Source organism: Tupaia chinensis, unplaced genomic scaffold (genome assembly GCF_000334495.1).
Source record: "Tupaia chinensis unplaced genomic scaffold, TupChi_1.0 Scaffold000627_1, whole genome shotgun sequence".
Lineage (NCBI taxonomy): Eukaryota > Metazoa > Chordata > Mammalia > Scandentia > Tupaiidae > Tupaia > Tupaia belangeri.
In genome coordinates this window covers 3,425,494-3,452,391 of record NW_006160147.1, presented here as the reverse complement: position 1 = coordinate 3,452,391, position 26,898 = coordinate 3,425,494, and the positions used below count along the sequence as shown (strand labels likewise).

The 26,898-nt window shown below is 55.3% G+C and overlaps 1 protein-coding gene across 1 annotated transcript in view; it reads right to left on the bottom strand.

Annotated features, from left to right (window-relative positions):
• Positions 1-26,887, bottom strand: part of CNTN2 (contactin 2) — a 36,755-nt gene extending 9,868 nt beyond the window's left edge. Inside the window, exons 1-17 of the mRNA XM_006159239.2 lie at positions 26,823-26,887; positions 16,982-17,127; positions 11,557-11,701; positions 11,279-11,454; positions 10,993-11,088; positions 10,385-10,594; positions 10,013-10,112; positions 9,463-9,638; positions 8,900-9,036; positions 8,360-8,489; positions 5,056-5,206; positions 4,800-4,927; positions 4,071-4,246; positions 3,477-3,597; positions 2,472-2,630; positions 1,878-2,027; positions 5-102 (exon numbers count right to left, since the gene is read on the bottom strand). Coding sequence (XP_006159301.1) covers positions 5-102; positions 1,878-2,027; positions 2,472-2,630; positions 3,477-3,597; positions 4,071-4,246; positions 4,800-4,927; positions 5,056-5,206; positions 8,360-8,489; positions 8,900-9,036; positions 9,463-9,638; positions 10,013-10,112; positions 10,385-10,594; positions 10,993-11,088; positions 11,279-11,454; positions 11,557-11,701; positions 16,982-17,051 — 2,223 coding nt within the window. The 5' untranslated portion in view covers positions 17,052-17,127; positions 26,823-26,887. The remainder of the gene's footprint in view (positions 1-4; positions 103-1,877; positions 2,028-2,471; positions 2,631-3,476; positions 3,598-4,070; positions 4,247-4,799; positions 4,928-5,055; positions 5,207-8,359; positions 8,490-8,899; positions 9,037-9,462; positions 9,639-10,012; positions 10,113-10,384; positions 10,595-10,992; positions 11,089-11,278; positions 11,455-11,556; positions 11,702-16,981; positions 17,128-26,822) is intronic.
• Between the last annotated feature and the right edge of the window lie 11 nt (positions 26,888-26,898).

The window sequence follows — 26,898 nt, the reverse complement described above, 5'->3', positions numbered from 1 at the left end:
GACAGTCCTGCTTCTGTCCCCGCCAGCTTACCGTCCAGTTGATGGTGAGCTCTCCAGGGGCTCCACCTCCTCCGCTGAGTCCCGAGGGTGCCACGGAGGGAGCTGTCGGGCGCCAAAGGACACCGGTGGGTTTTGGACAATAACAGTACAGAAGTCCCGAGCCTGTGTCCTATATGTGTCCTCAACAGTCTCTCTGGGCATACGCTCTGAGTCAGGCAGAACTGAGATCAAAGCCCACCCCTGCCATTTACCAGCTGTGTTTCCCTGGGCAAGTGACTTAACCCTTCTGAGCCTCTGAAGCTCCTCTCCACAAGATGAGGGTAATAATGTTTCTCTCAAAGGCCATGGTGGGCATGAAGTTAAACAAGAGGGCAGCTAATGCAGGGCAGACACTTCCTAAACAGTCGCTGTCCTCTTCACCCCTGCTGGCTTAAACTAAATCCCAGAGACCAACTCCAATATGCTTTAATTAAGGGGAATCAATAACTCAGAACTGAACTTAGTGCAAAACAAAACAAAACGCTTCTTTCAGGTTCTGGGGTGTTTTAGTACTATTTTTCTTTTCATGGCAGATTTAATTCCCTAGTTGTCTCCAGTGCTAACAAGGCTCATAGTAAAACGAGAATGTGTTTCACCAGCTCGTGCAGCTAGGCAGGGAAGAACTTGGCTGAGGATCAGATATTTCTGCAGAAAATCCAGCATTTGGAGACTTCACTTGGTTCCGGTGATGACACCATAGGGCCTTATAAGTCACCAGGAGCACTTGAACACACTGGCCATATACGCTCCTATGAGGTGGCCGTATTTGTTGCCCTTTTCAGGGTGGGAAGACTAGAGCCCAGAACAGTCAAATGACTCGCCAAAGGTCACACAGCTAAGATGGGACACAGCTAGAATTTGAACTCGGTTCTTCCCATTTTAAAGCCCACTGTCTTTCCTTCGCATCACATCTATCTCTGTTCTGGGATGCTAGAACAAAGGTATCCTCACCCCCAGGTGGACTCTCCAAAACATTCAGAGGTCAAAGAACAGGTTCCTTGTGGAAATTCTTTCTTAGGAGAAGTACCAGCTAAAACTGTTAACTGGTTCCAGAAGGAGCCTGGAAATTCAGACTGGGCACGAGGGAGAATATATTTAAGGAAGACAAGAGGGGCTGGCAGGTGGCATGGTGGTTAAAGGCAATGGACTCCCACATGGCTGACCATGGTTTGAGTCCCAGACCTGGCGGCTTGCTTTCTCTCTCTCTCTCTCTTCTCTCTCTTTTGCTCTGTTCCTCTCTTGTCAAATTGAAATAAATAAGTAAATAAATAAAGTTAAATAAAAATAATTCTTTAAAAAACCCCTATAGATTCACATGCAGTTGTAAGGTCGGCTCAGTTTTTTTTTTTTTTTTTTTGAGAGATTTTCACTGTAGGGCGCGTGAGCTCGCCAGACAGACAGAGAGAGACATAGAGACAGAAAGCGAGAAATCACCCCCCAGGGGGGATGGTCACGCTGCAATCCCTTCTCCTCCATTCTCCTCTTGGGATCTTGGGCACGCACGCACATGCGCCCGGCGTGAGTTTTAAGCCACCGGGTCCGGGACACGAACCGCAGTCGACTACGTGGGAGTCCAGCGACATAGCCATTATGCTAACTGCTGGTTCCCTAAGGTCGGCTCAGTTTTTAGGTGAGGAGTTTGGTCTAGAGGGTGACCCATGCAGTGCCTTTGGTCCTTATGTGGCATTTCTGCCTCCTCTGTTTGGTTAGAGGGTCCCAGTCCCCAGCCTGCTGGGCAGGGCTAGAATTCAGCTTAATTGCTGCTCAGCTGGGGGCTCCCTGTGAGGGGGCCAGAGTCTCCGCCCTAACAGTTCTCCGGGGATACCCAGGATCCTAACCTGCTTCCTTGGTCCGAATCTTGCTGGAGGGCCCACTGGGCTCCCCAGTCCCCAGGATGTTGCTGGCCAAAACCCGGAACTCATAGTCCATCCAGGGCGTGAGGCCCAGCACCTGGGCAGTCTCGGCGTTGCCCTCGATGTTCGCAGGATCTGCAAGCACCAGGAGTCGGTGTTCTCACGTCTGTCACTTGTCTGGACTCAGAGGCAGGTGCCAGCCTGAGTCACCTCTCTCTGAACTCGGGCCTCGCTGTGGCGCCAGTGTGTACTAAGCCCACAGTGCATGTCAGGATTGATTGGAAACCGGTAAGCTTCCCTGTCCTGGAGCAGTGCCGATGCCTGCCCTCCCCACGTATTTTCATGCTCCAGTAACCCAGGAGTAATCCTGCCACTCCAAGGTATAGACCGCGCCTCCTCTCACTCTCCTGCTCCAGAGGAAGCGTCTCCCCACCCTAGCCCTGCCAGCAGAGGGCTTAAGCATAGCCCTCTCTGCAGCTCCAGGATCAGCCCCAGCCCTCTGACTTCTGACCTCTGACCCCCACCTTTCCCACCCAGCCCGCCTTACCGGGATTGACACCCGTGGGACCTCACACTTACTGGTCCGGACCTGCTTCCACTTCCCTGCAGGCAGGGTGCGAGCTTGCAGGGTGTACTTGGCAATGGGACTGTGGTTGTCGAAGCCACGGCTCCAGCTGAGCTGCACAGTGGTGTCACCAATGTCCCGCACCACCACGCCTCCTGGGGGGCCTGGCGGGCCTGCACCAAGAAGTCAGAACTCAGTGGGTCATAACTGGGCAACCTCAAATCTGAGCCACGTTCCTCCAGGCCAGGCTTGGGCTGATGCAGTACTAAGATAGGGCAGCAGAGGGTGGAGTGAATGCGTACCCAGCGGGAGGGCCGGGGAGTGGGAATGCGGGATTTGTGAGGTAGGAGGGGTGTCTCTCACAGAGCCCATTGCATGGGGAGCTATAGACTTCCCAGCGTTCAGCTTTGAAAACTTCTGAGCTAAGAAAAGTACTCCTGTCTTGGGGTGTGTTTAGGAGTGGATATTTTAAAGTCTATTTATTTGTCTCTGCCACGAGAGAGAGACAGCAACAGGTATGATCCCATCCTGCACCCCCTTCTTGGCAGTTCCTATTCCTCCTCGTCCTCCCCAGAGTCTAGTCCACCGGCTGCTGTTGACCAAAATCTCAGTGCCTTTGCTCCAGAGCACTATGGCTTTGGGAGCGGCCTGGGGCTCACCCCCAAGAGGGAGTGCACCCCCATGCTGCAATCCCACCTCAAGCTCCAGCTAACCAAGACCACGAGCACCCAGCAGGCACAGGAGGGCCTCGGAACACAAACCCAGACCCTTCCTATGACCCTGAGCTTCGCAAGGAGCACTGCACGACTGCCGTGCCACCGTGGCTGGCTAGGAGTGGATTATTTTTAAGTTTTGGAAAAACATATTCCTATTTAGGACCCATGAAGAACCACAGGGTATGCCCAGCTCAGTGGGCTCCAGACAGAAACCCTTCCTACAACTTTCCAGGAGACGAGGGGTGGTAAGGGGAGCAGCCCAGTATTCCACTGGGGGTGGGACCAGACTGGGAAAGTTGTCACCTCGGACCAGGACTGTGGCCTCCTTGGCCGCGCTGTCCACCACTGTCTGGGCCATGCATGTGTACTTTCCGCCGTGACGCAGCTGGGCGTTCAGGATGGTCAGGTCCCCGACGGTCTCCTTCTGCACAGGGACAGCCGGGGGGCAGCGGGTCAGAGGAGTGGTCACAGCCAGTGCAATGAGCACTGCCGGGGGTCCATGGGCTGCCCTGCATCTCAGTTTTCCTGTCTGTCTAGTGGGAGGAATCAAATACTCCCCTCTTAGGACCCGTGGGGACTCGACATTACAGAAGCAGTCAGTGACGGTCCAAGTTAGTGGTGTCATTTGCATGGGGCAGGAAGCTGAAGCAGCCCTGGGTGTGAGTCTTGCTGGGTGCTCAGAGTTCTAGGCTTGTCCCTAACCTTTCCCAAATGCGTGGTCTTTGGGCGGAATCAGGGAGGGGGCTATTACCCAAGGATGTGCTCCTGTGCATGGGCCTAAAGGAATGGGGAAGGATTTTAAGGGACTTGAAGACGGTGACGGTTAAGGACACCTTGGGTCCCCTTGTCTATTAGGAAGGAGGGAGGAACCACGAGGGCTCTGGCCCCAGGCCTCACCACACTCGCCCTCCGGTAGTGACCCCCGGGCTTATCGAAGTCAATGGGGAAGTCGTCCAGGGTCCAGGTGAATGTGAGGTCCATGGTGGGGTCGTGGGAGGCGTGGCACTGGAGGGTCAGGTTGTCACCCAAGTTGATGTCAGCACTCGAGGGGGCCAGAGTGATCTTGGTAGCATCTGCCAAGAAAATCAGGGCCCCGGGGTGGAGAAGGAAGGGAACAGGCCCAGGCAGAGGCCACAAGGCAGGATGAGGGGTCCTGCTGTCAGCCCAGAGAAGAGAGGAGGTGGTGAGACCAGTGGATGCCATGACCCCACAGCAGCCCCGAGAGCGTGTGGTAGTCAGGGGGGCAGGACCAGATTCTGGGTTTTTTCTTTGAGAGATTTGTGCTATAGGGCATGTGTGATCACCAGAAAGACAGAGACAGAGAGACAGAAAGCAAGAATCATCCCCCAGGGAGGATGGCCACACCATAATCCCTTCTCCATTCTCATCTTGGGATCTTGGGCACACATGCACCCAGCGTGAGTTTAAGCCACTGGGTCTAGAACTCGAACTGCAGTCGACCACATGGAAGTCCAGCGACATAGCCATTACGCTAACTGCTGGTCCCGCAAGACCAGATTCTGGATGGTGGCAAGGTGGTAAATCCTGGAATAGTCTCTAAACCAAACTAGGAGCGATGTGGGGATGCAGCCTGACGATGGGGAAGGTGGCCCCGAGAGGCCTCACCTCGCACGGACAGGATCCCGGTGCTGTTGGCTTTGCCCATGAAGTTCTCAGCAAAGCAGGTGTATTTGCCTTCATCTGAGCGGCTGATGTTTCTTATGATCAAAGTGCCGTCCGGAGTTACAGTCACCCTGCAGCAAGGACAGAGCAGATGTGGCCAACCCAGGGACACACTGTCATCATAGGAAAGGGACTAGACTCCGGGGAGAATGAGGAGGAACAGGAACTGCTGGGGAGAGGGTGCGGAATGAGATCATACCTGCTGCTGTTGACCAAAATCTCAGTGCCTTTGCTCCAGAGCACTATGGCTTTGGGAGCGGCCCGGGGCTCACAGGGGATGACGACCTCTCCTCCTCGGGCGGCAGGGATCAGACGCCTTACAGGATTTAGCCTGAAGTCAGGCGCGAGTGCTGGAAAGGAAGGGAAGAGCATAGGTCCCATGGGATAATGACAGTACCCACCCTCTGATCAATATGGCATCAGGTGGTGTGCTACGCACTGTATGGGCCCTCTGAGCTGGCCCATGAGTGACTCCAGAATGCATCCAAGATTCAGCGCCGACTCTGGTCCAAGCCCCCAGATCTCTTGCCTGGACTATTGCAAAGCCCCCTAGCTAGTTCTCCTACTTCTGGGCTTCCCTCCTACGAGCTCTTCTCCACCTAGTACCCAGGAACATCGTTCTTAAAAAGCAAAGTAGGCCAGCCATGCTGGCACAGCAGTAATGCTGTACTCTACGAGGCCAGACCACAGGCCAAGGTCTGGGTTTGTGTCTGGAGTCTCCTGAACACCCAGGTGTGCACGTGTGCCTGCTACCTGGCCGACTGAGGGCAGGTGAATTGCAGTGGGAGGACGCTGCTGGGCGCTCTCTCTGTCTTTCTTCCTTTTACAAAATAAACTTCATTATTTTTTTAAGAGAGATTTTGCTATAGAGCACGTGTGCTCACCAGAGAGACACAGATAGAAAGCGAGAAATCACCCCTGGGGAGATGGCCACGCCACAATCCCTTCTCCATTCTTCTCTTGGGATTTTGGGCACGCACATACACATGCCCGATGTTTTTTGGTTTTGTTTTAATATTTTGTTTTGTTAGGCCGAATTAGCATACGTTAGGCTGAGTTAGTATAAGCCGATTTAGCGTAATTAGCATACGTAGGCTAAGTTAGTGTAGGCTGATTTAGCGTAAACACTCTTGCTAGGCCCACAGGCCGAGTTAGCTTATGTTAGGCAGAGTTAGCGCGCATTCATCCCCATGACAGGGATTCAAAGATGGGGCACAGGAATTCGCTAATTAACAGACAGGAATTCACAGCAAACAGGATACAGGAATTAGTGAGTTAACAGAGGAAGGGCAGGTCTGGCTGGCAGTGACAGGATGAACAAACCTGAAAGTGTCAGGGGAAGATTGCCTACCTTAACTGAGAGTTCTTATCTAAATTCAGGTGGGCAATAACAGATAGTCCCTAACTACAAATGGTCCCTCCTTTGTGTGCTGTAAACTATGAAAAACTGCTAATAAAATACCCTGTATTGCCTCCTGAGCTATAAAAAGCCCCTCGCTCCTAGGTTTGGGGTCCTTGTTGTAACCCGCTATGTTGAGCATTAACTTGGACCCCAGCTAGCTGGAAAAGTAAACGCCTCTTAGGCAGTTGCATTGTCTTGTCTCCTCTGCGTCACCACCGGATAAATCTATCTTTGGGCCTTACAATTTAACTTTATTTACTTACCTATTTTAATTTGACTAGAGAGGGACAGAATGAGAAAGAGGAAAAGTAAGAAAGCAAGCTGCCAAGTTCAGGACTCAAACAGCTGTTGGCCATGTGGGAGTTAAGCACCCTTAACCACCTGCTGGCTCCCCACCCCCATCATGAGTTTTAAGCACTGGATCTGGTTGAACCGAGGTCAACCACATGGGAACCCACCGACCTAACCATTACACCATCTGCTGGTTCTGGAACAAACTTTAAAAAAGAAAAAAACAAACCTGTACATCAAGTACTCAGAATGAAGTCCATCTTCTCACAAGAAAAAAATCAGTCCCTGCCCCTCTGACCCTAGCTCGCCCCACTCTCCTTCACCCATTGTGTCCAACTGCCTTGGAAGTTGCCAAGTCTTTTTCTGTCTGAGGACCTTTGTGCCTGGTATCAATTTTACCTGAAAATCCCCCAGATCTGCACATGGTTGGCTCCTTTTTATTCTTTTTATTTATTTATTTTTTTTAAGAGAGATGTTTACTACAGGGCATGTGTACTCGACAGACAGTTCAGAAAGAGAAAAAGTAAGAAATCATCCCCCCGGTGGAGGGGGAGGGGGTGGCTGCAATCACTTTTCCTCTATTCTCCTCCTGGGATCCTGGACACACGTGCCCAGCATGAGTTTCAAGCCTCTAGGTCTGGGACTCGAACAGCGGTTGCCCCTGTGGGAGTCCAGCGCCTTAATCACTACACCACTTGCTGGCTCGGTTGTCTCCTTCTCAACATTCAGTCACACCACAGATGGGACTTCAGAGCGGTCTTTGCTGATCATCCCAATTTCTGGCCCACCTCACCCTCATCATCTGGCTGGATTTTCTCCGTGTTCTATCTGTATCGCTATCTGAATGATTTAATTATTTGACTTTGTGTTTATTTGTCCCTCTCACTCCCCACTGGATTTTATGCTGCTTGAAGGCAGACTCCTTATCTTTCCAGTTCCTTCTCCCAGAGGCGCTGAATAAGTATCGTTTGAATGAATGAACGGCCTTGGTACAGCTTGGTGAGCGAGGTGTGGTTCTTGGTTATACTCATTTTACAAAGCAAACAGGCTCAGCAAGCTCAGGTCACAACGGAAAGCTAGCTAGCACTCACGGGCATGTTCTGGGCCCTGTTACGTGATGGGAACCTCCATCGTCTCACTCACTCCTCACAACAGCCCTGCAAGGGCAGGACTGTTTATTATTGCCCACATCTTATCCATTAAGAAACGCAGCACAGGGCCAGCAGGTGGCATGATGGTTAAGGCACTGGACTCCCATGCAGCTGACCATGGTTCAAGTCCCAGACCTGGCAGGTTGAAAACCGTGCTGAGCACATATACGTGCATGCTCAAAATCCCCAGAGGAGAATGAAGATGGCCATCTCCCTGGGAGGTGATTTCTCACTTTCCTTCTCTTTGTCTCTCCCTAGTGAGTTTATTCACCCTTTGGCAAAAACCTTAAAAACAAACAAACGAAACAAAACAAAGAAAAATAAACTGAAGCACAAGAAATTAAGTAACTTGCCAAAGGTGTTATAGCGGAAGGGGCTGTGCTAAACACAGATCTGACTGGCTTTGCTTTCAATCAGTGACTTTTGCTGCCTTTATTTTCACGGCAGCCAACATCAATTCTGTCCATGGCAGACAGGGAACAGGTGGGAGAGCTGTCGTTGGGGAGCTCAGTCCAGTGTCTCCCCTCTTGTTACACATCCCTGAGTGCTCTGAGTCAAGTTGTCAGAAAGCGAAGGCAAGACTGGGTGTCTCTGTGTGTGTGTGTGTGTGTTTAGAACCCTGTGTGTACCGGGGCTGCCCTGCCTCCCTGGGCCCTTACCTTGCACAGCCAGCTCGGCGCTGGCATAGATGGTGCCGTGCTTATTCTCTGCCACACACTGGTACATGCCCGAGTCCTCCAGGCTCAACTTGGAGAAGCGCAGGTCCCCGGCCAACACTTCTACCCGGTTCTGTGCAGAAGAGCCCAGCCCAGGGCAGGGGCAGGGGTCAGGACCGTCAGAGGACCAGGGCAGGGGCTGACAGGGGTGGGTGCAATGGAGACTCGTGTGCCACTCCCTTGAGGAGGGGGCCCATGTGTCCAGGTCCACCTCAGGGATCCTGAAAGCTCACACTCAGAGGTTACCCAGCTCTCTGAGAGTCAAGGGTAAGGCGGCTCGCTCAGGACTGTCTTCCTTTGTTGGCTAGGTTGTGCCTGGACCCTGAGCTCTGAGACTGTCCCGTAGATGGGCCTGCGGCCATGTGCCTCTGGGATGGAGAAACCCTAGAACCCCCTGATGGCACCTTAACAGGCCCAGAGGGACTAGCGGTGGTGTGGGGGAACACAGACAACGTGTGTGTGGGGACCGCCCGGGTCTCCTACCTGGGAGGCCAGAGGCTCCCCGTTCCGCAGCCAGCGCACTGTGGGCCGGGGCTTGCCAGCGGCCGCGCAGCCCCAGTGCAAGTTGGCTCCGATGTCAGCCTCCATGTCTGAGATGACTTTGAGCCACTCAGGCTGAGCTGTGGGGAGCAAGGGAGAGAATGCCTGGGGTGAGCTGGGAGGAGTCTCCCAGTCATTAAATGGAACAGAATTGCAGGGTTGCAGTACCTGCTCCAGACAGCAGGAGACGTCAGCAGCATTCCAGGCCAGGGAGGGTAAAGGGAAGGGGAGGAAGAAGCAGGCACAAGACTGTGGGCACTCTGTGGTTGTGCCCATGGCTGCTTTAGCGACTTAAATCATACGAAGGCCTTCCACATATGTTCTGCACTCTCCACCAAAGCTCGGACTGGCTCCCATCCCCAGCCATTGCCTGGAGTGCTTAAGCAAAGGGCCTTCCAGTCTCCCCCCCACCCCACTCCCAACCCTGCCCTGCCTTCCTGACTTTGGGGTCTGGTTCCTCAGGGCAAGGGTGAAGGCAGGGGGAGGTGGCGTGCCCAGCGCTGTACCCTGCACGATGATGCGGCCCTGGACAGTGTCGCGGCCTTTGGAGTTCTCCGCCTCACACTCGTAGGTGCCCTCGTCCTCAAAGCTGACGCTGGGGATCTGCAAGGTGGGCTCGGCTGTGGCCCACTGGGGGGACAAGGAGCCGTCCACTTTGCGCCATTTGATCCGGGGGACAGGGCTGGCAGGGGAGACAGAGGAAGAGGGGAGCCTGAGCTGGGCGCTGTCTCCTCTGGCTCGCAGCCTTGTCGGCCAGCCTGAGATAGACGCTGAGCAGGTGGGGTCGGGGAGGAGGAGGGGACCCTGGGCCTGGGAGGGCAGGAAAGTAGTGAGGGCACCCACACCCTTCCTCCTGCTCTTCTCCTGGGGGGCTTGGAGCACAGGGGAGGCACAAGCAACAGAGCTCCTTTTCCCCTGCCACTCCCCTGTGACTGTTTGGTCCATACCCTGAGCTGGTCACCTGTGCTCTGGCCCTCCATGGCCATGAAGAATGACCCGGCCTGCTCCCTAGAAGCGGGGGCCACAGGGAGCTTCCCTCCCTCTTCCATCACTTACTTCCCAAAGGCGAAACACTCCAGGGTCACTTGTTGCCCCACCAGCGCATAAGTCTCTGCTGGGAACCGGGCCTTGATGCTGGGTGCAAAGAGCCGGGTATCTGGGGAGAGAGGGGCGTGCAAACCAGATGCTAATGACTCAGAGTCAGGTACTCCTGTGCTAGGGCCTTGGCACCATTTAGAACAGAGTCTGGGCAGCTGAGTGATCTCAGAAGACTCCCTGTGCCTTGGGCCTGGGGCAAGGGTCTAAGGCCATGCAGTGGGAGGATCCTGTGCCCTGCAAGATGCCCTTCAAGCTCTCTAAGGGAAACCCTTTCTTCCAATGCCGCTGACCTCTCAGACCCTGCCTCCTGGCACGCCCACCGACCCTGACCTTCAGCAGCCAGGTTGAGCTGAGCGAACTTGCTGAAGACGCTCTTGGTGGAGAAGTCCATGTGGCTGGTGGCCAGGCAGGAGTAGTTGCCCAGGTCCGAGGCATTGGTCCGGGCAATGTACAGGTTTCCTGTGGTCTGGGACACGAAGTGACGCCCATCCGTGGGGATGAAGTTGGGGAACTCATTGAGGAGCCAGCGGTAGGACAAGCCTAGGATGGGGGGAGTTTGAGGAAACCAGGGAGTGTTGGGCTAACAGGGTGAGTCTGAGTGGGATCCCAGCATGCTGGGGGAATTTGCAGACCCTGGTCTGAGAGCCCCCGCACTCTGAACTGGGGCCAAGAGGAGATTCAACTTTGTGCCTATCCTCAGGGGACATGAAGTCTGCTGGTGTCCACAGCCCTGGGGAACTCCCAGTCTGAGGGGGGATCAGGGCAGATGGCTAGAATATGACAGAGCCATAAAGGAAATGCAGACCCATTCAAATCAGGGGCCCAGGGACCAGGCTTCCAAGGGCCACTCACCGTGCTTGATCCATCCATCCTCTGCTGACCAGCTAGGAGCCCTTCCTGTGCCCTCCGCCTAACCCTGGGGCAGGGTCCCAACTTACCTGGGTAGTGGGCAGGTGGGTTACAGGGCAACATCACCCCCCAGCCTTCGTGGGTTTTCACTGGGTCTCGCTCCTCCTTGGAGAATTCCTGCAGAACTGGAGGCAGAGACCAGGGGGCTCAGGCACCGTCCTCCAGGCCTGAACCCCTCCCCCAACCCGTCCTCCGCAGAGAAGCCACAGTCCACCCGTGCATGCCACATGACGGCAGGGGAGCTTGGCTTGGCCCTCCCCTGGCCTTTCTGGATCTATTCCCCCCATCTGTGTCCTGGCTCCCCATGGGTCTCACAGCCGAAGCGGAGGATGGCCTCCCTGCTGACGACAGTGCCCACTGGGTTGGAGGCCAGGCACTGGTAGACACCGGCGTCCTGGGCTTTGGTGGGGTTCATGATGACCAGGTTGCCCCCCACCAGCTGGTGACGGGACCCTGGCTCCAGCTTCATCTCTGTGCCGTTCATCCTCCACCTGCAGCAAGGCGGAGGGGAGCCTCAGGTCCTGCCGGGTGGGCCTAAGGAAGGAAAACCTCTATGGCCCAGGGCCCCCAAGCACCCACAAAGGCGGCCTCACCTATAGGAAGCCGGAGGGCTGGCCCGGGCACGGCACGCCAGCGTCACCTGCTCCTCTGTGGACTCCTCTGGGAAGAGCAGACTGAGGGGCTGGTCTTCAAAGACAGGCCCAAAGGTGGCCAGGGATCCCCGGGCCGCACTCCACGCTGCAGACGGGAGACACCACCACAATCCTCAGCCTTGGGCCTGGCTGGAGCCTGGCCTCCAGGGCCACATAGGCCTGACCTGTCTGTGGCGATGGGAATGTCCCCTTTTCTGTGCTGGCCAGTACGGAGTCACAAGCCTCATGTGCTACTGAGCATTCTAATGTGGCTAGCATGGCTGAGGAAACAAATCTGTAATTTAATTGTATGCAAATGATCTTAAATTTGAATTTAAGCAGGCTGGGCGGGCCCCCTCTGGCCAGTCACCCATCCATCCTACGCTCAGGTGCGGGGACCTAACCTAACCCTAACCTAACCCTAACCCTGCCTGCTGCACATGGTACGGGCTGGAGACTGGGCTGTGGTGAACACAGTCCTGCTGCTCCAGGACCTCACCGTCAGGGACCGAGACAGGAGGCCAACAGTGCAGGGCGCCACGTGTCATTCCAGGGGTATAGGTGTAAGATGCTGGGGCCCCAGAATGGAAGCTGGAATCACCACCAGCTCAGGGCGTGACCAAACGTGGAGAGAAGACGTGTGTCCAATCTGGGGCAGCACGGCCCAGTGGAAGGTGCCAGGGCTTGGGGGCTGGGCTGGGCTTCCTTCCAGCTGTGTGACCTTGGGCACGTGATATGCCCCTCCGTGCCTTGATGTCTTCATCTGTGAAATGGAAAGGCCCAGGAGTGGGCTCGGCAAATGACGGCTAGAGTTGGGGGGAGGACTGAGATGGGGAGGGGGCAGGTCTGGGTGAGTGTTGGGCAGGGGTCTTTGGTGGCAGTTCTATAAAAGTCCAGCATTATGATTCAAGAAAGAGAGGCCCAGGGAAGGGAGTGGCCACATGATTGCGTGGCAAGTTGGTGGCACGGACCTCCGCCTGCTGGATGTGCTGACCCAATGAATGTCACACATGCGCGGAGTTTTCACACCCGGCCCTGTCTCAGCTTTTCCCCTGTCCTCCCCACCAGGGCCAGGGTTCGGGTGGGGGCCGTCTCCTGATCTCCTGACTGGTGACCTCTGTGGTGTCAGGCAGGAGCCAGGTCGCACCTAACTGACTCCCACTTCTCGGTGCAGCTGATTTCAGGTCCTGCTTGGCAAGTCGTGGGGGAGAGATCCCCATGAACCAATTAGTACCTCGTCTCCTGCGGCATCCAGCTGTCAGCCCTCTTCCAGGGGCGGAATGGGGCCCCCATGCTACAGCTGAGGCCCAGCCCCAGTCCCCTGGGAGTGAAGGCAGCTGTGAAGCAGCTCTCAGGATGAGGTAGGAGATGCAGGCATCCCCACACCCCTAGAAACTGCCACTGTCCCTCACTGCCGCCTCAGGCCTTGGAGGCGGAGGGCTAGCGACAATGGGATCTGGGATCGGCTTGGCTGGAGAGCCCAGCCTAATCCCAAATTAATGATGGTGGTGGTGAGGAGGGACCCTCGCCTCAGCTGGGACTGCTGGGAGGAAGGGCAGGGGGGCGGGTGCAGCCAGGCTGCAGAGAGCCACCTCATACAATAGCGGCTCTCCCGAGCTCTGTCTAGGTGGCGGGGTGGCGGGACGGTCCCGAGCTTCTTCCTGAAAAAGCTTTCTCTTCTGCACTCAGCCACACGTACCCCTCACCCTCACCCACATCGCCACACATACACATCTCATCTCTCACCTGCACACACTTACACAGCCCATCACGCAGACGTTCATACAGACACGGGATCTTCTAAAGCTCGTGGGAAATGAGACGAGAAAATGATGCGTGACTTGGAACATTTTTTGCACCAAAGAATTTGCACTATGATCCCATTTTCCACAAACCTGTAGAAGCCCCCTTGTACAGACAGACCTTCTTAGGCTGTTCAAATGGTCAGATACACTCATTTATACACGCATCCCTTCCCCTGCACGAACAGCCATGTGTATTTATGCATACATGCAGGAACTGTGAAAAGTTCATGAAAAATGAAATTAAAGCATGAGTTTATTTTGGTGCAAAAAAATTTGAAATCTATGCATTGTTTTTCCTAATATGCATTTCCATAAACTGTTTGAAGCTCTTGTTTATATTGAGTTGTTGGAAAAGTCATAATGTATTTTTTTCTGTTTTTCTATGCAAAAATATATCATAACTTTTCCAACAACCCAACATATCCACACAGTTATCATAATAAAAGTAACTGCTATTTTGTATTTTGTGTTTTTTTTTGCTGTGTTTGTGTGTGTGTTTGGTTTGATTTTGCTATGGGGCATATGTGCTCACCAGAGAAAGAGTTAGAAAGAGAGAGAAGGAAAGTGAGAAATCACTCCTCCCCAGGGGACATGGCCATGCCACAATCCCTTCTCAATTCCCTTTTTGGGATTTTGGGTATGCATGCACATGCGCCTGTTGTGTTTTTCAAACTGCTGGGTCCAGGACTTGAACCCCATAGTCACCCATGTGGTATCTAGCTGCCTTAACCACTACACCACCAGCAGGCCCAACAAATAACTGCTTTTGACTAGTTACTGTTTACAAGATACCAGTTCCTTATTTTCTCCTCATACCCTCCTTCTAGGTACTGCTGTAATCTTATTTTATTAACCCGGGAATTGAGATCACACAGCAAGGAATGGATCTGGGAATCAGGGCCCAGGAGATCTCATCCCACAGCCAGCGTTCATCACCACTGTGTCCAGGAGTCTGGACCTCAGTTCCCATTGAGATCATCAGAGATCCTGTTCCTCCTAGAGGCCTGGAACCGGACTCTGAGAGGGAGGCCCAAATCGGACGGTAAGGCTGCCTCGTGGGCATTCTGCAACCGACTGGGTTGAGAGCTGTCGTCTGTGCTGTAGGCCTTCAGACACGGTTATCCCCCCAGGGTGTCCCCTCCACCTCCACCCTTGCATATCCCATGCTTCCCTCCACACCCACCTCCACATGGGCCTTCCCACTCACATACTCACACACACTTGCATGCGCACACACACACTCACGCACACGCACACACTTGCACACTCGCAGGCAAAGGCAGCTCTTTCTGTAGTCCTCCAGCTCCTCTCTGAATCGCTCCTGATTCCCTGTTCTGGCAACTTTTTCCCTCCAACGCGGGCATCAGAAAGCTTGCAGAGGAAGCAGATAGAGACCAGGGCCCAAAGCAGCCCCTCCTTGCTCTGGGGCACTGGGACTCCAAAGCTGCTGCAGAGGGCAGGTCGGTGAGGAGGCCCAAAGGGGCAGAACAAGTGTGGATCTTCTTGTCTCTGGAGTTCTGGGAGGTGGCAGACCAGGTCCCGGCCCCTGTCAATCACCTCCTGCCTGTCTGGGTCTCCGGATCTTGCAGGCTGCCTGTGACCCTCGCATCCCAGAGTTGTTCCAGAGGGCAGGGGAGTGGAGGCGTCCTGGGAGACCTTGCTCCCACGTCGGCAGCTCCTCCCAGTCTGGGGGGCCCTGAGACGGGTACTAGCTCTGGGAGACTGAAGGCTTCCCCACCCTCCAGGTCAGCCGTTTCCCTGCAGCCTGACTGCCATGGGGACAGGACTGGGAGGCAGTCAGGACAGCGTAGGAACACCCATAAGCTCACAGGGGAGAGGAGGGACCTAAATTGCACCAGTTCCGGCCTCACGGGGTGTGGGAGGTGGAGTCTGAGGGGCTAGAGCCCCACAGCGACTCTGGAGGTTGGCACCCCTCCTCCTGTGGAGGTCTTTGGGACAAAGAAGTGACTACTGACCTGGGCAGGGGCGGGCAGAGGCTAAGTAGTGGTCCCAGCAGGCGCTGAGAGCTCAGGCAGCTGCGGCCACCCCCAGGCGGGGTCCCTTCCAAGCCGGGGCAGCGGTGGGTGAGAACCTGTGCTGGGCTCCTGCTCGGCTGTCTCTGCTCAGCCCCTGCTCGGCCCTCAGGCCCTCGGCAGGAGGCAGCACTGCCTTTAGGAGCCCTCCCAGTGGGCACTGTTTTAGAATGATTGATTTCATTTTATTTACCATTATTGTTATTATTAATTTGCTATAGGGCACGTGAGCTCACCAGAGAGAGAGAGGGAAAGTAAGAAAGCGAGCTGCCAGGTCTGGCCGTCAGCCATCTGGAAGTCCAATGCCCTCGTTTTTAAAGTTTCTTTCTTTCTTTCATAAGTGAGAGAGATACAGACACAGAGAGACAGAGAAAGAGAGATAGTACCCCCAACAGCCTCAGCCAATCGCAGATCATGGGTGATCGTGGCTAGGAGCACTCGGGGAGGGGCCAGACTTCAACTAGGAACCTTCCCCTGTGGGATTTCGTGCTTTACCACTGGGCCACCACCCGGCTCCCATCCTGGACTTCCAGTATTGGCAGTTATCTCCTCACGTCCGTCAGAGAGCTCTAGAGCACCCTCCGAGAGAACTTTCTCGGGTGACGGAATGTCCCTTATTCTGTGTGAGCGGCATGGTTATCGAACCCCTGAAATGGGGCCAGTGCCGTGAGGACACGATTCCATTCATTGACTCTTACTCCGAATAACCCCTCGTATTAGAAGTGTGGCCTCAGAGGCTACAACTCCAGGCAAATACTGTGGGGGTCACAACGTGAGCTCACCAGAGAGAGAGAGGGAAAGTAAGAAAGCGAGCTGCCAGGTCTGGCCGTCAGCCATCTGGAAGTCCAATGCCCTCGTTTTTAAAGTTTCTTTCTTTCTTTCATAAGTGAGAGAGATACAGACACAGAGAGACAGAGAAAGAGAGATAGTACCCCCAACAGCCTCAGCCAATCGCAGATCATGGGTGATCGTGGCTAGGAGCACTCGGGGAGGGGCCAGACTTCAACTAGGAACCTTCCCCTGTGGGATTTCGTGCTTTACCACTGGGCCACCACCCGGCTCCCATCCTGGACTTCCAGTATTGGCAGTTATCTCCTCACGTCCGTCAGAGAGCTCTAGAGCACCCTCCGAGAGAACTTTCTCGGGTGACGGAATGTCCCTTATTCTGTGTGAGCGGCATGGTTATCGAACCCCTGAAATGGGGCCAGTGCCGTGAGGACACGATTCCATTCATTGACTCTTACTCCGAATAACCCCTCGTATTAGAAGTGTGGCCTCAGAGGCTACAACTCCAGGCAAATACTGTGGGGGTCACATTGTGCTGTAATTTTGCTGTGCAATCCAGAACAAGCCACTCCCCCTCTCTGGGTCCTTCCTTCTTCTGTCATATGGCAAGACAGTCCCTGTCCTCCCAACTCAGAGAGCAGGGAAGATGCACACACGAGAACGATGTGGTCAATTATTTCTGTAACCACCGCCCGACCGCAGCAGTGACAGAAGGGTTTCCCCATGGCGAGTAGGCGTTGGAGCCCCGATGAAGCTTCTTACCTGGAGAGGAGACAAAGGCCACCAGGGCCAGCAGTAGCAGGTGTGGCTTCCTCCTGATGGGTGTCCCCATGGCGGGCCTTCTGGGGCTTGAAGGAGAGGAGCCTCTGCCTAGCCTGGGTAGAGTCCGGCTGAAGGCTGAGGAGGACCTAGGGAGGCAGACAGAGGACGGCTCTGAGCCAGGAGTGCCCCTCCCAGCTCCAGGCACATCTGGGTAATGCTTTTACCTCCCTGGGCTTGGGGAGTTGCCAGAATTGCTCACGCACTAATCTTACCCAGCCCACCCGCCCCCGCCCCCTAGGGAAAGGGGCTTGGCTATTACCACGGAGCTCTTCCTGGGCTGAGAGCCTCCTACGGGACTCCTGGGAGTCTGACTCTGTGCTGCATTTCCACCACCCCCTTTTAGCCAGCAGGGGGCTGCCAAGGAAGTGAAAGCAGAGATTAATTGGGAGGTGAGAACCCACCTGGGCAAGCTCACCCTCCTGCCCACCTAGTGAGAGCTTTTGGTGGGTCCGGTCTAGCGAACAGGACCTGTGCCTGGGTGGGGCGCCAGTAGCACCCTCCTCTGGCTATTGTGATTGGGCCTGGCTTGCCTCTTTCACCTTGACCCTCAGGGAGCTGCATTACATTGCTTGGGACCTAGGTTGTTTTCTAGCAGTGAGGAGGGGTCTCACGATTTATCCACACACTCTCAGCAGGGTCCCAGGTAGAGCACTTACATGGGTAGTAGGATGGAGCGTGGCCTTGGGCCCCTAAGCAATCTCAGACCAGACTGGCTAACAGGCTCTGCAGGCCTTTTGGGCTGAGAGTTAATGCAGCTCCCGGAGAAGGCTCCCTCTTACACGTACAGGACAGAGGTAAGTCCCAGAGCCCTAGAGTTTGTTCCCTGCAGGCTGCTGAAAGAAGGTCAGGCCCCTGTCCCTCCAGCCCGAGAAGGCCAGGGCAGGGGCATGGCGAGCCTTCCCATCCATTCCATGTCCCCTGGAGGACTTCCTGAGGTCTGAGAGAGCACGGAATCTCAGGGGTCTGCTTTCCAGGGGTCCTGGGCTCCCATAGCTCCCTCTTGGAGCAGAGGTGCAGCAGGGGCCAGGGAAACCAGCTGCATATTCTGCCTCTTTGCCCTCTCTACCTGCTTTGCAGAAACCTAAGAGCAGGGGAGAGAGCCCGGCTGGGGGCGCACCCACTTGCTGGCTCCAAGACCGGTCCCTTCGCCGGACCTCAGTGTCCTGGTCTGTGAAATGGGTGCTCTCTATGGGCCTTCCAGCTTTGGCACTGTGATGCTCCAGAGAATGCAGGGTGGTCCATGGGTGATGGTCCTGGACAAAGCAGGGTGGCTGAGGGCCTGGGAATGCTGTCCCCTGGGCAGGAGTGGGGGTGGGACAGGAAGCCCCTGGGAAGACCAATGGTCTGAAGACCAATGCAGGCTTGGGATCCATCCGCCTATTTCCTTGGAAAGAGAGCTCCCTGCCCCTGTTAAGTGAACATTTAATCACAGCCTTCTTCTGCCTCCTCAGCAGTCACAGCAGGCCCCTAAAGATGCTGGAGGAGGGCAGGGAGCCTGCCAGGGAGGGTGTGGGCAAAGGGCAGTAGGTGGAGCCGAGAAGCAGGGTATTGGGGTTCTGGGGTGAGTAGCCTTCCTTCCTACCTACTGGGGCCTCATGCCCATTGCAGGAAGGGTGCCAGGTGCCACTTCTTCCAACTACCTGACCTTCCTGTTCTTGCCACTCTCAGTTCAGACTTGAACCCAGATATCGTGTTCCAGCCCCTCCAACATGCCCCAACCACCATCTGTGTTCCTCTGTGGTGCCAAGGCACGCTCGTCCTGTGCCTCTCACCACCAGAAGCACCCGAGGTGCCCCGTCTGCACACAGAATTCAGCTGTGCTTTTGTCTCTCTCTCACCAGAGAGGGAGGAGAGAGAGAGAGAGAGAGAGAGAGAGAAAGGGAAAAAGCACCTCCCAGAGGGGGTGGCCATGCTGCAATGCCTTCTCCTTCATTCTCCTTTTGGGATTTTGGGCACATATGCACATGCACCCTGCGTGATTTTCAAGCCTCTGGGTCCAGGACTTGTATCATGCTGTTGGTCATGTGGGATCCAACGCCTTAACCTCCACGTCACCTGCTGGCCACAATTCGGCTGCTTTCTACTCCGCCCTCTGTGCCCTGCTTGTGGAGTTGGGCCTTCTCCATTAGGTGGCTATGAGCTCCCCGGGGGCAGATTGTCACGCTCATCTTGGTATCACTGCGCCGAGCCAGGTCCATGTGTGTGCAAACTGCTCCTGGTGTGCGGCACCTAACTGACCAGGAACACCTGGGATGATGCGCCTCCAGGAACCAGTGGACGTGAACAGGCACACACTAGTCACACAGGGGACCTCAATATGTATCTGATTGAGTTGACAGGTGTTCTGTGCTCCCTGGGAGCAAGCTCAAGGCAAACTCATGCGTGAACTCACACAGACAGACACACACTCAGGTCTCTAAGATCAGCAGGGTGTCTCTCATGGGGACTCTTGAAAGGGTGCCTCTGGATGCTACACAAGTGCAAGGACTTCTGTGAATCGGGGGGCACCAAGGTAGCATGGGGGGGGTGTCCAGGATCTGGATCAGCAATGTTGACTTCATCTCTTCACAGCCTTGTGAGCCTGGACCAGTCACTGCCCCCTGTGAGCCTTGATTTCCGCTTTGCAAAGTGGAGACTGTAACAAGCACTTTGCAGAGCTGCCTGGAGGGTTAAGTGAGGTCATGGAGTTGCCTCACAGTGGCGTTCAAACTGCTGTGAAGCCGTGTGGCTGTCTGGACCTGCAGGGGGGCTGTGGTGGGGGAGAGTGAGAGAGGCTGGGGCTGCACCCTTCCCCACGTCAACCAGGGCAGCTCCACTTAATCCGTTTTATTTACTGCCCTTTCTATAAGGTTTCCTTGAAACAAAGGGCTCTACAGCTCCAAAAAGTTTAGAAATCACCCTGTTGGCACTGGTGTGTCCTGCCTGGTGGCTGGCACAGACAAGGTCCTCAATCAGCATTTGCTCTCTGCCGTCTGTCAGCCTGCCAGTCCTGGGAGCTCAGTGTGTGTGTGTGGCGGGGGAGCTGCGGGGGGGCTGCAGGCCTGGGGAGGGGCCTGGGCTCCTCCCGTTTATCCTGAATGTGCCTAGCAAGGCAGAGACAGAAGACCAGGGGAGCTGTGGCCAGGGCTGGAGACATGGTGGGCAGCCTCTGAGTGGACTCTGCTCAGTCTCTACTGCCCCTAGCAGTGCCGGCAAGAGCAGTGTGTGTGTGTGTGTGTGTGTGTCCTGGTGTGCAAGTATGTGATGTTCGTGTGTGTCTGTCTGTTGTGTCAGTATGTCCCTGTGTATGTGCAATCTCATGTTGGTGTCTGTGTGTATGCGCGTGTCTGTCTGTCTGCATATGGGTCTGCTGGCCTTTGTGTGTATACCTACATGTACATACGTACATGTGTGCTGTGTCTGTATGCATGATTGAGGACTCAGCCCCTTCCCTGTTTCCCTGGGACCCACCAGGAGGCCTGTGCCCTGGACCGTTCACCTCCATCCCTGGTAGTCAGAACTCTGTTATCAGAGGTCAGAGATAACCCAACCTTCCTGCTCATCTTAAATTTCCATTTAATCTGGACTTGAATCAGCCATTTCTGCAGCCAAACGGTGCTGTGCTGGGCACACTCTGGGGATCGAGAAGCACAACCTTAGAGCAGACAGGAGCACTGGAAGTATCAGCCTGATGAGGTATATGCTGTGTGCCGTGGCCCTGGGTGGACACACACACACACACACACACACACACATCTGGGCTAAAGGTCGGAGCTCACTGCCTTCCTGCTGGGGAGGTGGCTGGCGTCCATCTTGCCCTGCACTTTTTCCCAGGGCAGAATCGATGAGCTATGGGCCAGGCTTGGTGTGAAGTGCAGCAAGGACAGTGATAACGACACCATCTCATAGGGCTAGTCAACTGGGTATGACCATAGATGTGCCCATGTGTCCACAGATCAGTCACCTCCCCATACCAGCTGCCTTGTCCACAGATCAGTCACCTCCCCATACCAGCTGCCTGATGTTCTAAAATACCCAAGATGGGGGGAGGCATTTGGAGCAGGGCTGGAGTGGAGCTATGCCAGGCCTAGGGCCGCCCTGCAAACCCTGAGCCAGCCAAGCCTCGCCCAGGCCAGCTGCCCTGGTGCAGGGTGCATGCACAGGCTGGCACAGGCGAGCACGGGCTGTCGCCATCGGGGGCTGGTCCTGCGAGGCATCAGTACATGGGGGGGATGAACCACTTGGGGGTTCAGGGGCACCAGGGGAGCTGGCTGAGTTGTCAGAAACAAAGGGCCTGAGGGACAGCTGGGGGACAGTGGCTATGCGCTGGGCTCCAGCCCACGACAAAGTTTTCCAGGCTGAGGACCCCACACAGAGCCAGTCAGCCCAAATGCTGCCTCTTGGATTGTCCCCCTGCTTGGTCCGAGTCTCTCTCTTTCCCCAGAGAGCAGAGATTAGAGCATGAAGGAATTTGGCAACTTTCTGGTGGGTATTGGTGGGAAAAGGGGGAGTGTGGAGCCCATTGAGGGCAGAGACTAAGCGATTTATGGTCAGCCCACAAAGTCCACTAGGAGCCCCGCCTTCGCCTCTATCCTGTGCCACGGTGCACCAGGTAACATATGGAGTCAACCCGCCTGGTGCTTACTAGCTAGTATAACCCTGATGTAAGTATGTAACCCTAGTTACTGGGGTCATTACTTAACCTCTTGGCCCCAGCCTTCCATCTGCAGAATGGGGAGGAGATGAGAACGCACTGCCCAGGAGCACCGCGAGGTCAGCACCACACTTGGCCACACGCCTTCCCCACACCTGGATAGATCCGCCCTGTCACTGAGAACCTGCATGGCTGTCATGCAGGGATCTCACACACGGCCCTGGCACACAGCTCTCACACGCTACCCGTACACACGGGCTAGGCAGATGCTGAGTCCAGCTGCCTTCCAGTCACAGCGTTCAGGCTGCACAGACCCCCACCATCTCCCTGTGTGGGCGCCTCACTCCTCTTACACCCCACAGGGTGGTGGACCTGGGCAGGCACCAGCATGCTCCTCCCCTCCTCCCCCCCCGCCCCCATGCTAGGGCACAGAGAACCCTCCCCCGGACAGAGTCACACCTGGTACAATGTGTTCAGGAGGACACTTACACGGGTCCCCCAGGCTGGAACTCCCTCAGCAGCTCAGCCAGCTCCCCCGGTGCCCTGAACCACCCCATCTCTTGCCTGGCTGGATCACAGATGAGAGCACAGAACCCTTTCCTCTGCCTAGGACAGGAATTGCCACCTGGAAGAGCACAGAGTCTTCCAGGAAGGTCAGAACCATCCCATGCCCCTCTGGGAGGACAGGGCTTTGCAGTGACCTATGTGGGAGCCAGCGGGGTGCTTGGCATGGTAGGGCAGGCAGCAACTGTCGGGGAAGCAAGGCAGGGCCTAGAGGCCTCTGTGGGACCTTGAACTGGAGAGGTCTTTAGGGCAGTAGGCTGACTTCCCCACCTGGGAATGGGGTGCTGTGCTGCACTCCCTCCCCAGCCCTATCTCTGTGCTCCCTCCGGCCCCCAGGTCCTCTGCAGGCTCTTTGTGTTTGCAGGGTTCTCTGTACTGCTGTATCCTGGGGGTAGCTGTGACTCCCAGGCCCCTGGATCAACTGGCTTTCAGCATGGGGCATGAGGGAGTTGGGCCCCTGACGACATGCAGCCTGGAGTCTCTGGCCCTCCTGCCCCTGCCCCTTCCAATGGAGGGGCCCTTTAAAGCAGGGAGTGGACAGGAGGGGGACACTTTTGCCCTGCTAGGAGGAAGCTGGGGACCAGGAGCAAGCCACCCTAGACCTTGGGTTTCCCTACTAGCCCGCCTCATCGCAGCCTGTGTGGTGTGAGGCAGCGAGTGACGGTGTTGGAAGGATTCCTTTTTGAGACACGAGGAGCAACCATGATTGGTTCCACTTGTTTTAAAGAACCAAATTAGGGAAGGTCCATCATGCCTTAGCAGAGGAATTTCTGCATGTCCCCTCACCTCTGCTGAGATGAAGCCCCTGCCCCCAATTCCCAGGCAGTTTCCTGCAGGTGAGGTGCCCTGCGTGAGGGCTGGGTTGACTTCCACATCTAAGAAATGGCTCACTGGATGAGAGGAAAGCAGAGGTGTATCCTGGGACATGCTCAGGTTTGGGGTAAGGACATTACACACCCGGGCTTTTGTTTGCACGCCCTTCGGTAAACCAAGAAACCTGGACTAACATTGCAACATTCATTAAACTGCAGAAAGAACTTTTTGTTTGTTTCTTTAGGGCGTGTGTATTCACAAGAGAGAGAAAGAGACAGACAGAGTTAGAGACAGAGGGAAAGTGAGAAAGCACACCCCCCCCATGACCACCCCCACAATCCCTTCTCCATTCTCCTCTTGGGATTTTAGGCACGCAAGCACAAGCGCCCAGTGTATTTCTCTTTCTCTCTTTCTCTTTCTTTCTCCTTCCTTCCATCCTCCCTTTTTTCTTTCTTTCTTTTTCTTTCCTCCCTTCCTTTCTTCTTTATTACTTTTGCTTTCTCTTTCTTTCTCTTTCTTTCTTTCTTTCTTTCTTTCTTTCTTTCTTTCTTTCTTTCTTTCTTTCTCTCTCTCTCTCTCTCTCTCTCTCTTTCTTTCTTTCTTTCTTTCTTTCTTTCTTTCTTTCTTTTTCTTTTCTTTCCTTCCTTTTTTTCTTTCTTTCTTTCTCTCTCTTTCTTTATTTCTTCTTTTTTTTTGGAGAAGTTTTTCGCTCCTTCTTTTTTTAGTTTTTTTGCCATAGGGTGCGTGTACTGGCCAGAGACAGAGTGAGACAAGTAAGAAGGAAAGTGAGAAATCAGATGGCCATGCCGCAATCCCTTCTCCTCCATTCTCCTCCTGGGATTTTTGGGCATGCACACACATGCACCCGGCATGATTTTCATGCCACCAGGTCCAGGACTGAACGGCAGTTGGCCATGTGGAAGTCCAGTGTCTTAACTACTGTGCCACCTGCTGACCCCACCCAGCATGTTTTTCAAGCATCAGGTCTGGGACTCAAACCGCAAAGTCGCCATGCAGGAGTCCAGCCACTGGCTGGCCCAGAACGTACTTTTGTTACTCTGGGATGCGTAGTACCAGGGTACAGAGCCACAGAGACTCCCACAAATGTTCAGGCGAACAGCAGCCCCTGGAGCCTTGTTCTGAAATAGGGCAGTCGTTCTCTGAAGGATGAAGGATGAAGGTTGAAGGAGTGAAGACTGACAGGTGGCCAAAACAGGGATGTCAGTCTTCTTACGGATTCCTCCGTCACAGCTGCCTTTTACCATCTGAAGGAGGATGGCCTGAGGCTAGAAGAAACTGATGGGCTCATCAGGCCAACCTCTGCCTCCGTCTAACCCTGGGCCAGCCCCATCTCCATGACCTCCTGGAGTTACCTGAAAGGAGACTGTCCCCCCACCCCACCCCCTGCCCAGCCCCTGACTGTCTTCTTGCTTAGGAGTGTCTCCCGCAGTCTAACTTAAACCCCTCCTGCTTTACTGGCATAGTCTTTGCTCTGCGTATCAACCACCTCTTTCCTGACTCCCTGGTTCTGCCCCAGGAGTCCCTCCAAAAAAACAAAAGCCACCCACACTGAGGCTTAGAGATCATCTTTGAAATATGCTTTCTCACCAGCATTTGGCTTGAGGAGGTTTCTGGAAGGGGGACCATGTATCCATCAACCCAGCCCAGGTTGCTTCTCTAATGGCCCAGGCCATTAGAGCCAGAGAGGGTATCTTGGGGTACATTCTTCTGTGCAGTCACTTCCACGGAGGAAGCATGGTCAGCCAGAGACCATACCTGCAGCCATCAGGTTGAGCAGAATTTCCTGAGGGATTAGGCCCACCCTGGATGTGTCTCTGAACAACTGCTGGCAGCGAAGGTGCTGGAATGGAGTTGCATGAGGAGTGAAATCTGGCAAGGGTGAGGTGTGGGGATGGGCTAGGGATTGAAGCTGGAGGAGTGCTTTTGGTCCAGGAGTGGGGCAAAGGGGAGTCTGGCCAGGTGTGAGCAGAGGAAGCAGGAGCATAGGAGAGCATGCAGGACAGAGCAGGCTCTGTGATCCGGGACCTGCTCTTCCTCCTCCTCCTCTTCCTCCTCCTCCTCCTCCTCTTCTTCCTCCTCCTCCTCATGACCCTGGTTCTGGTTTTTGCACCAGGAAGGTGGACCAGGGTGGCTGATGTCATGGATTCAGGGGCCCCTCCCCATCCATCTCACCTTCCTCTCCCTCTCACTGGCTGAGGGCTCCCCAGGGGACTTTAGGAAGGACTTTGACCTTGTGACAAAAAACCTGTTCGTGGTTCTGTAGCCTGGCTAGGAAAGGGTTAACTGGTGGGTGACTTGAGGATGGGGAGGGGCTTCAAGTCTCTAAGGGCGGAATTCCCTTCTCTCAAGGCCAAGAGGGAGGGCACCAGTTCTGACTCCGGGCCTCCCCCGTGCACCCCCCCAAGAGCACGCCCTCTTCCCACAGGTGGCCCACCTTCTGCTGCCCTCGCTCTGCAGTGGCTCATCTGGCCCCTCTGAGCGGGACCAGGAGGCGGAGAGGCTAAGCAGACTGAGAGGCCCTCTGGCCAGAGGGCTGGGAAAGGAGGCTGAGACAGTTGCCCAGAATGAGATCACCCGTGGACCCGGCTGCTCAGGCTGTTCCTCCTCCCACCTCCTCTGAGTGGAGGCAAAGGATGCTCAAACCCACCCTTCCGCAGGGCCCGCTCCCTCCCTATTGGACTGGATTCCCAAACCTCCAAACAACCTTGACTGGCTGCTTTTACCCTGGGACACAGGCTCAGTCCCCCAGTGGTCTGGGGCTGAAGGGTACCTGGCTCTGTCACTGTGGAGCCCCAGGACACTCCCCTTCCGAGCCCCTGCCTCATCTTACCCCCTTGCTTCCCAGACCTGGGAGCCCCTCTTGGAGAAGGGGACGGGATTTGGCTCTGGAGCCTGGTTGACTAAGGCAGCAACCTCTGGCCCTTTACCCCATGATGTATGCCCGTGGTGCTGACCAGAAGGGACCCCCAGACTGCGTGCCCCTAGTTCCCCACAACTCACTCTTGCCCCAGCCTCAGTCCTCAGTGGAAAACCAAATGTGCAAACCCTTCCCTCCCACCAGTGGGGACGAGAGGAGGGATCTGAGAAGAAAAGGTGAGGGGGAGAGAAAAGGCATTCCAGCCTAGTGGTCTCAGCCTCCCACCCTTGGGCCATGCCTCCCTCAGTCCCTCCACCCAAGGCTCCGGGACAGGCCTTTGCCCAAACTTGTGCTCCACTCTTGCGTCTCCCGCAACCCCACTCTGTCCCACAGAAGCAAGACTTTGCAAAGAGGTCACCCTGCAGAGGCAGCCCCCAGGCAGCCTCAGAGTGCAGGCTCGGGTTCCATTCCACCCAGAGACTTCTAAAGGCAGGCTAGGGCCCAAGGCTTGGTCATACTGACTGGTCTGGCCCTGGACCAGGGTGGGGGTGCCCAGGGCAGACCCAGTTGCCACCGCCTTCTACAGGCAGTTGTCACTGCCAACCGGCCACCTAGAATTCCAGGACACACTCCTGGGTTCAGCTTTCTGGCCAGGCCTGCCAGGGCCCTGTAAAATGCCACCCATGAACACGGGGTGGGGAGGAGCCTCTCAGTCCAGTGACCACCCTGGGGCTGGGTGAGAAGTCAGACCGGCCCCAGTATGCTGGGTGTTCCTGTCCCTGGCCCTCCCAAGTTACAAGGAGGATATTTACAGGAACTGAGCAAGCACCCCCTGCCCTATCAGCCTCAGGGCAGCCTAGGGGCTGGAGGAGACAAAAGCGGTGAGCACCTACCTGGGGTGGAAGAAAGGTGTTGGCTGGGGCAGGTGCCGCTGCCTGAGTGGGCCAGCCAGGCGGCGCCAGTCCCAGG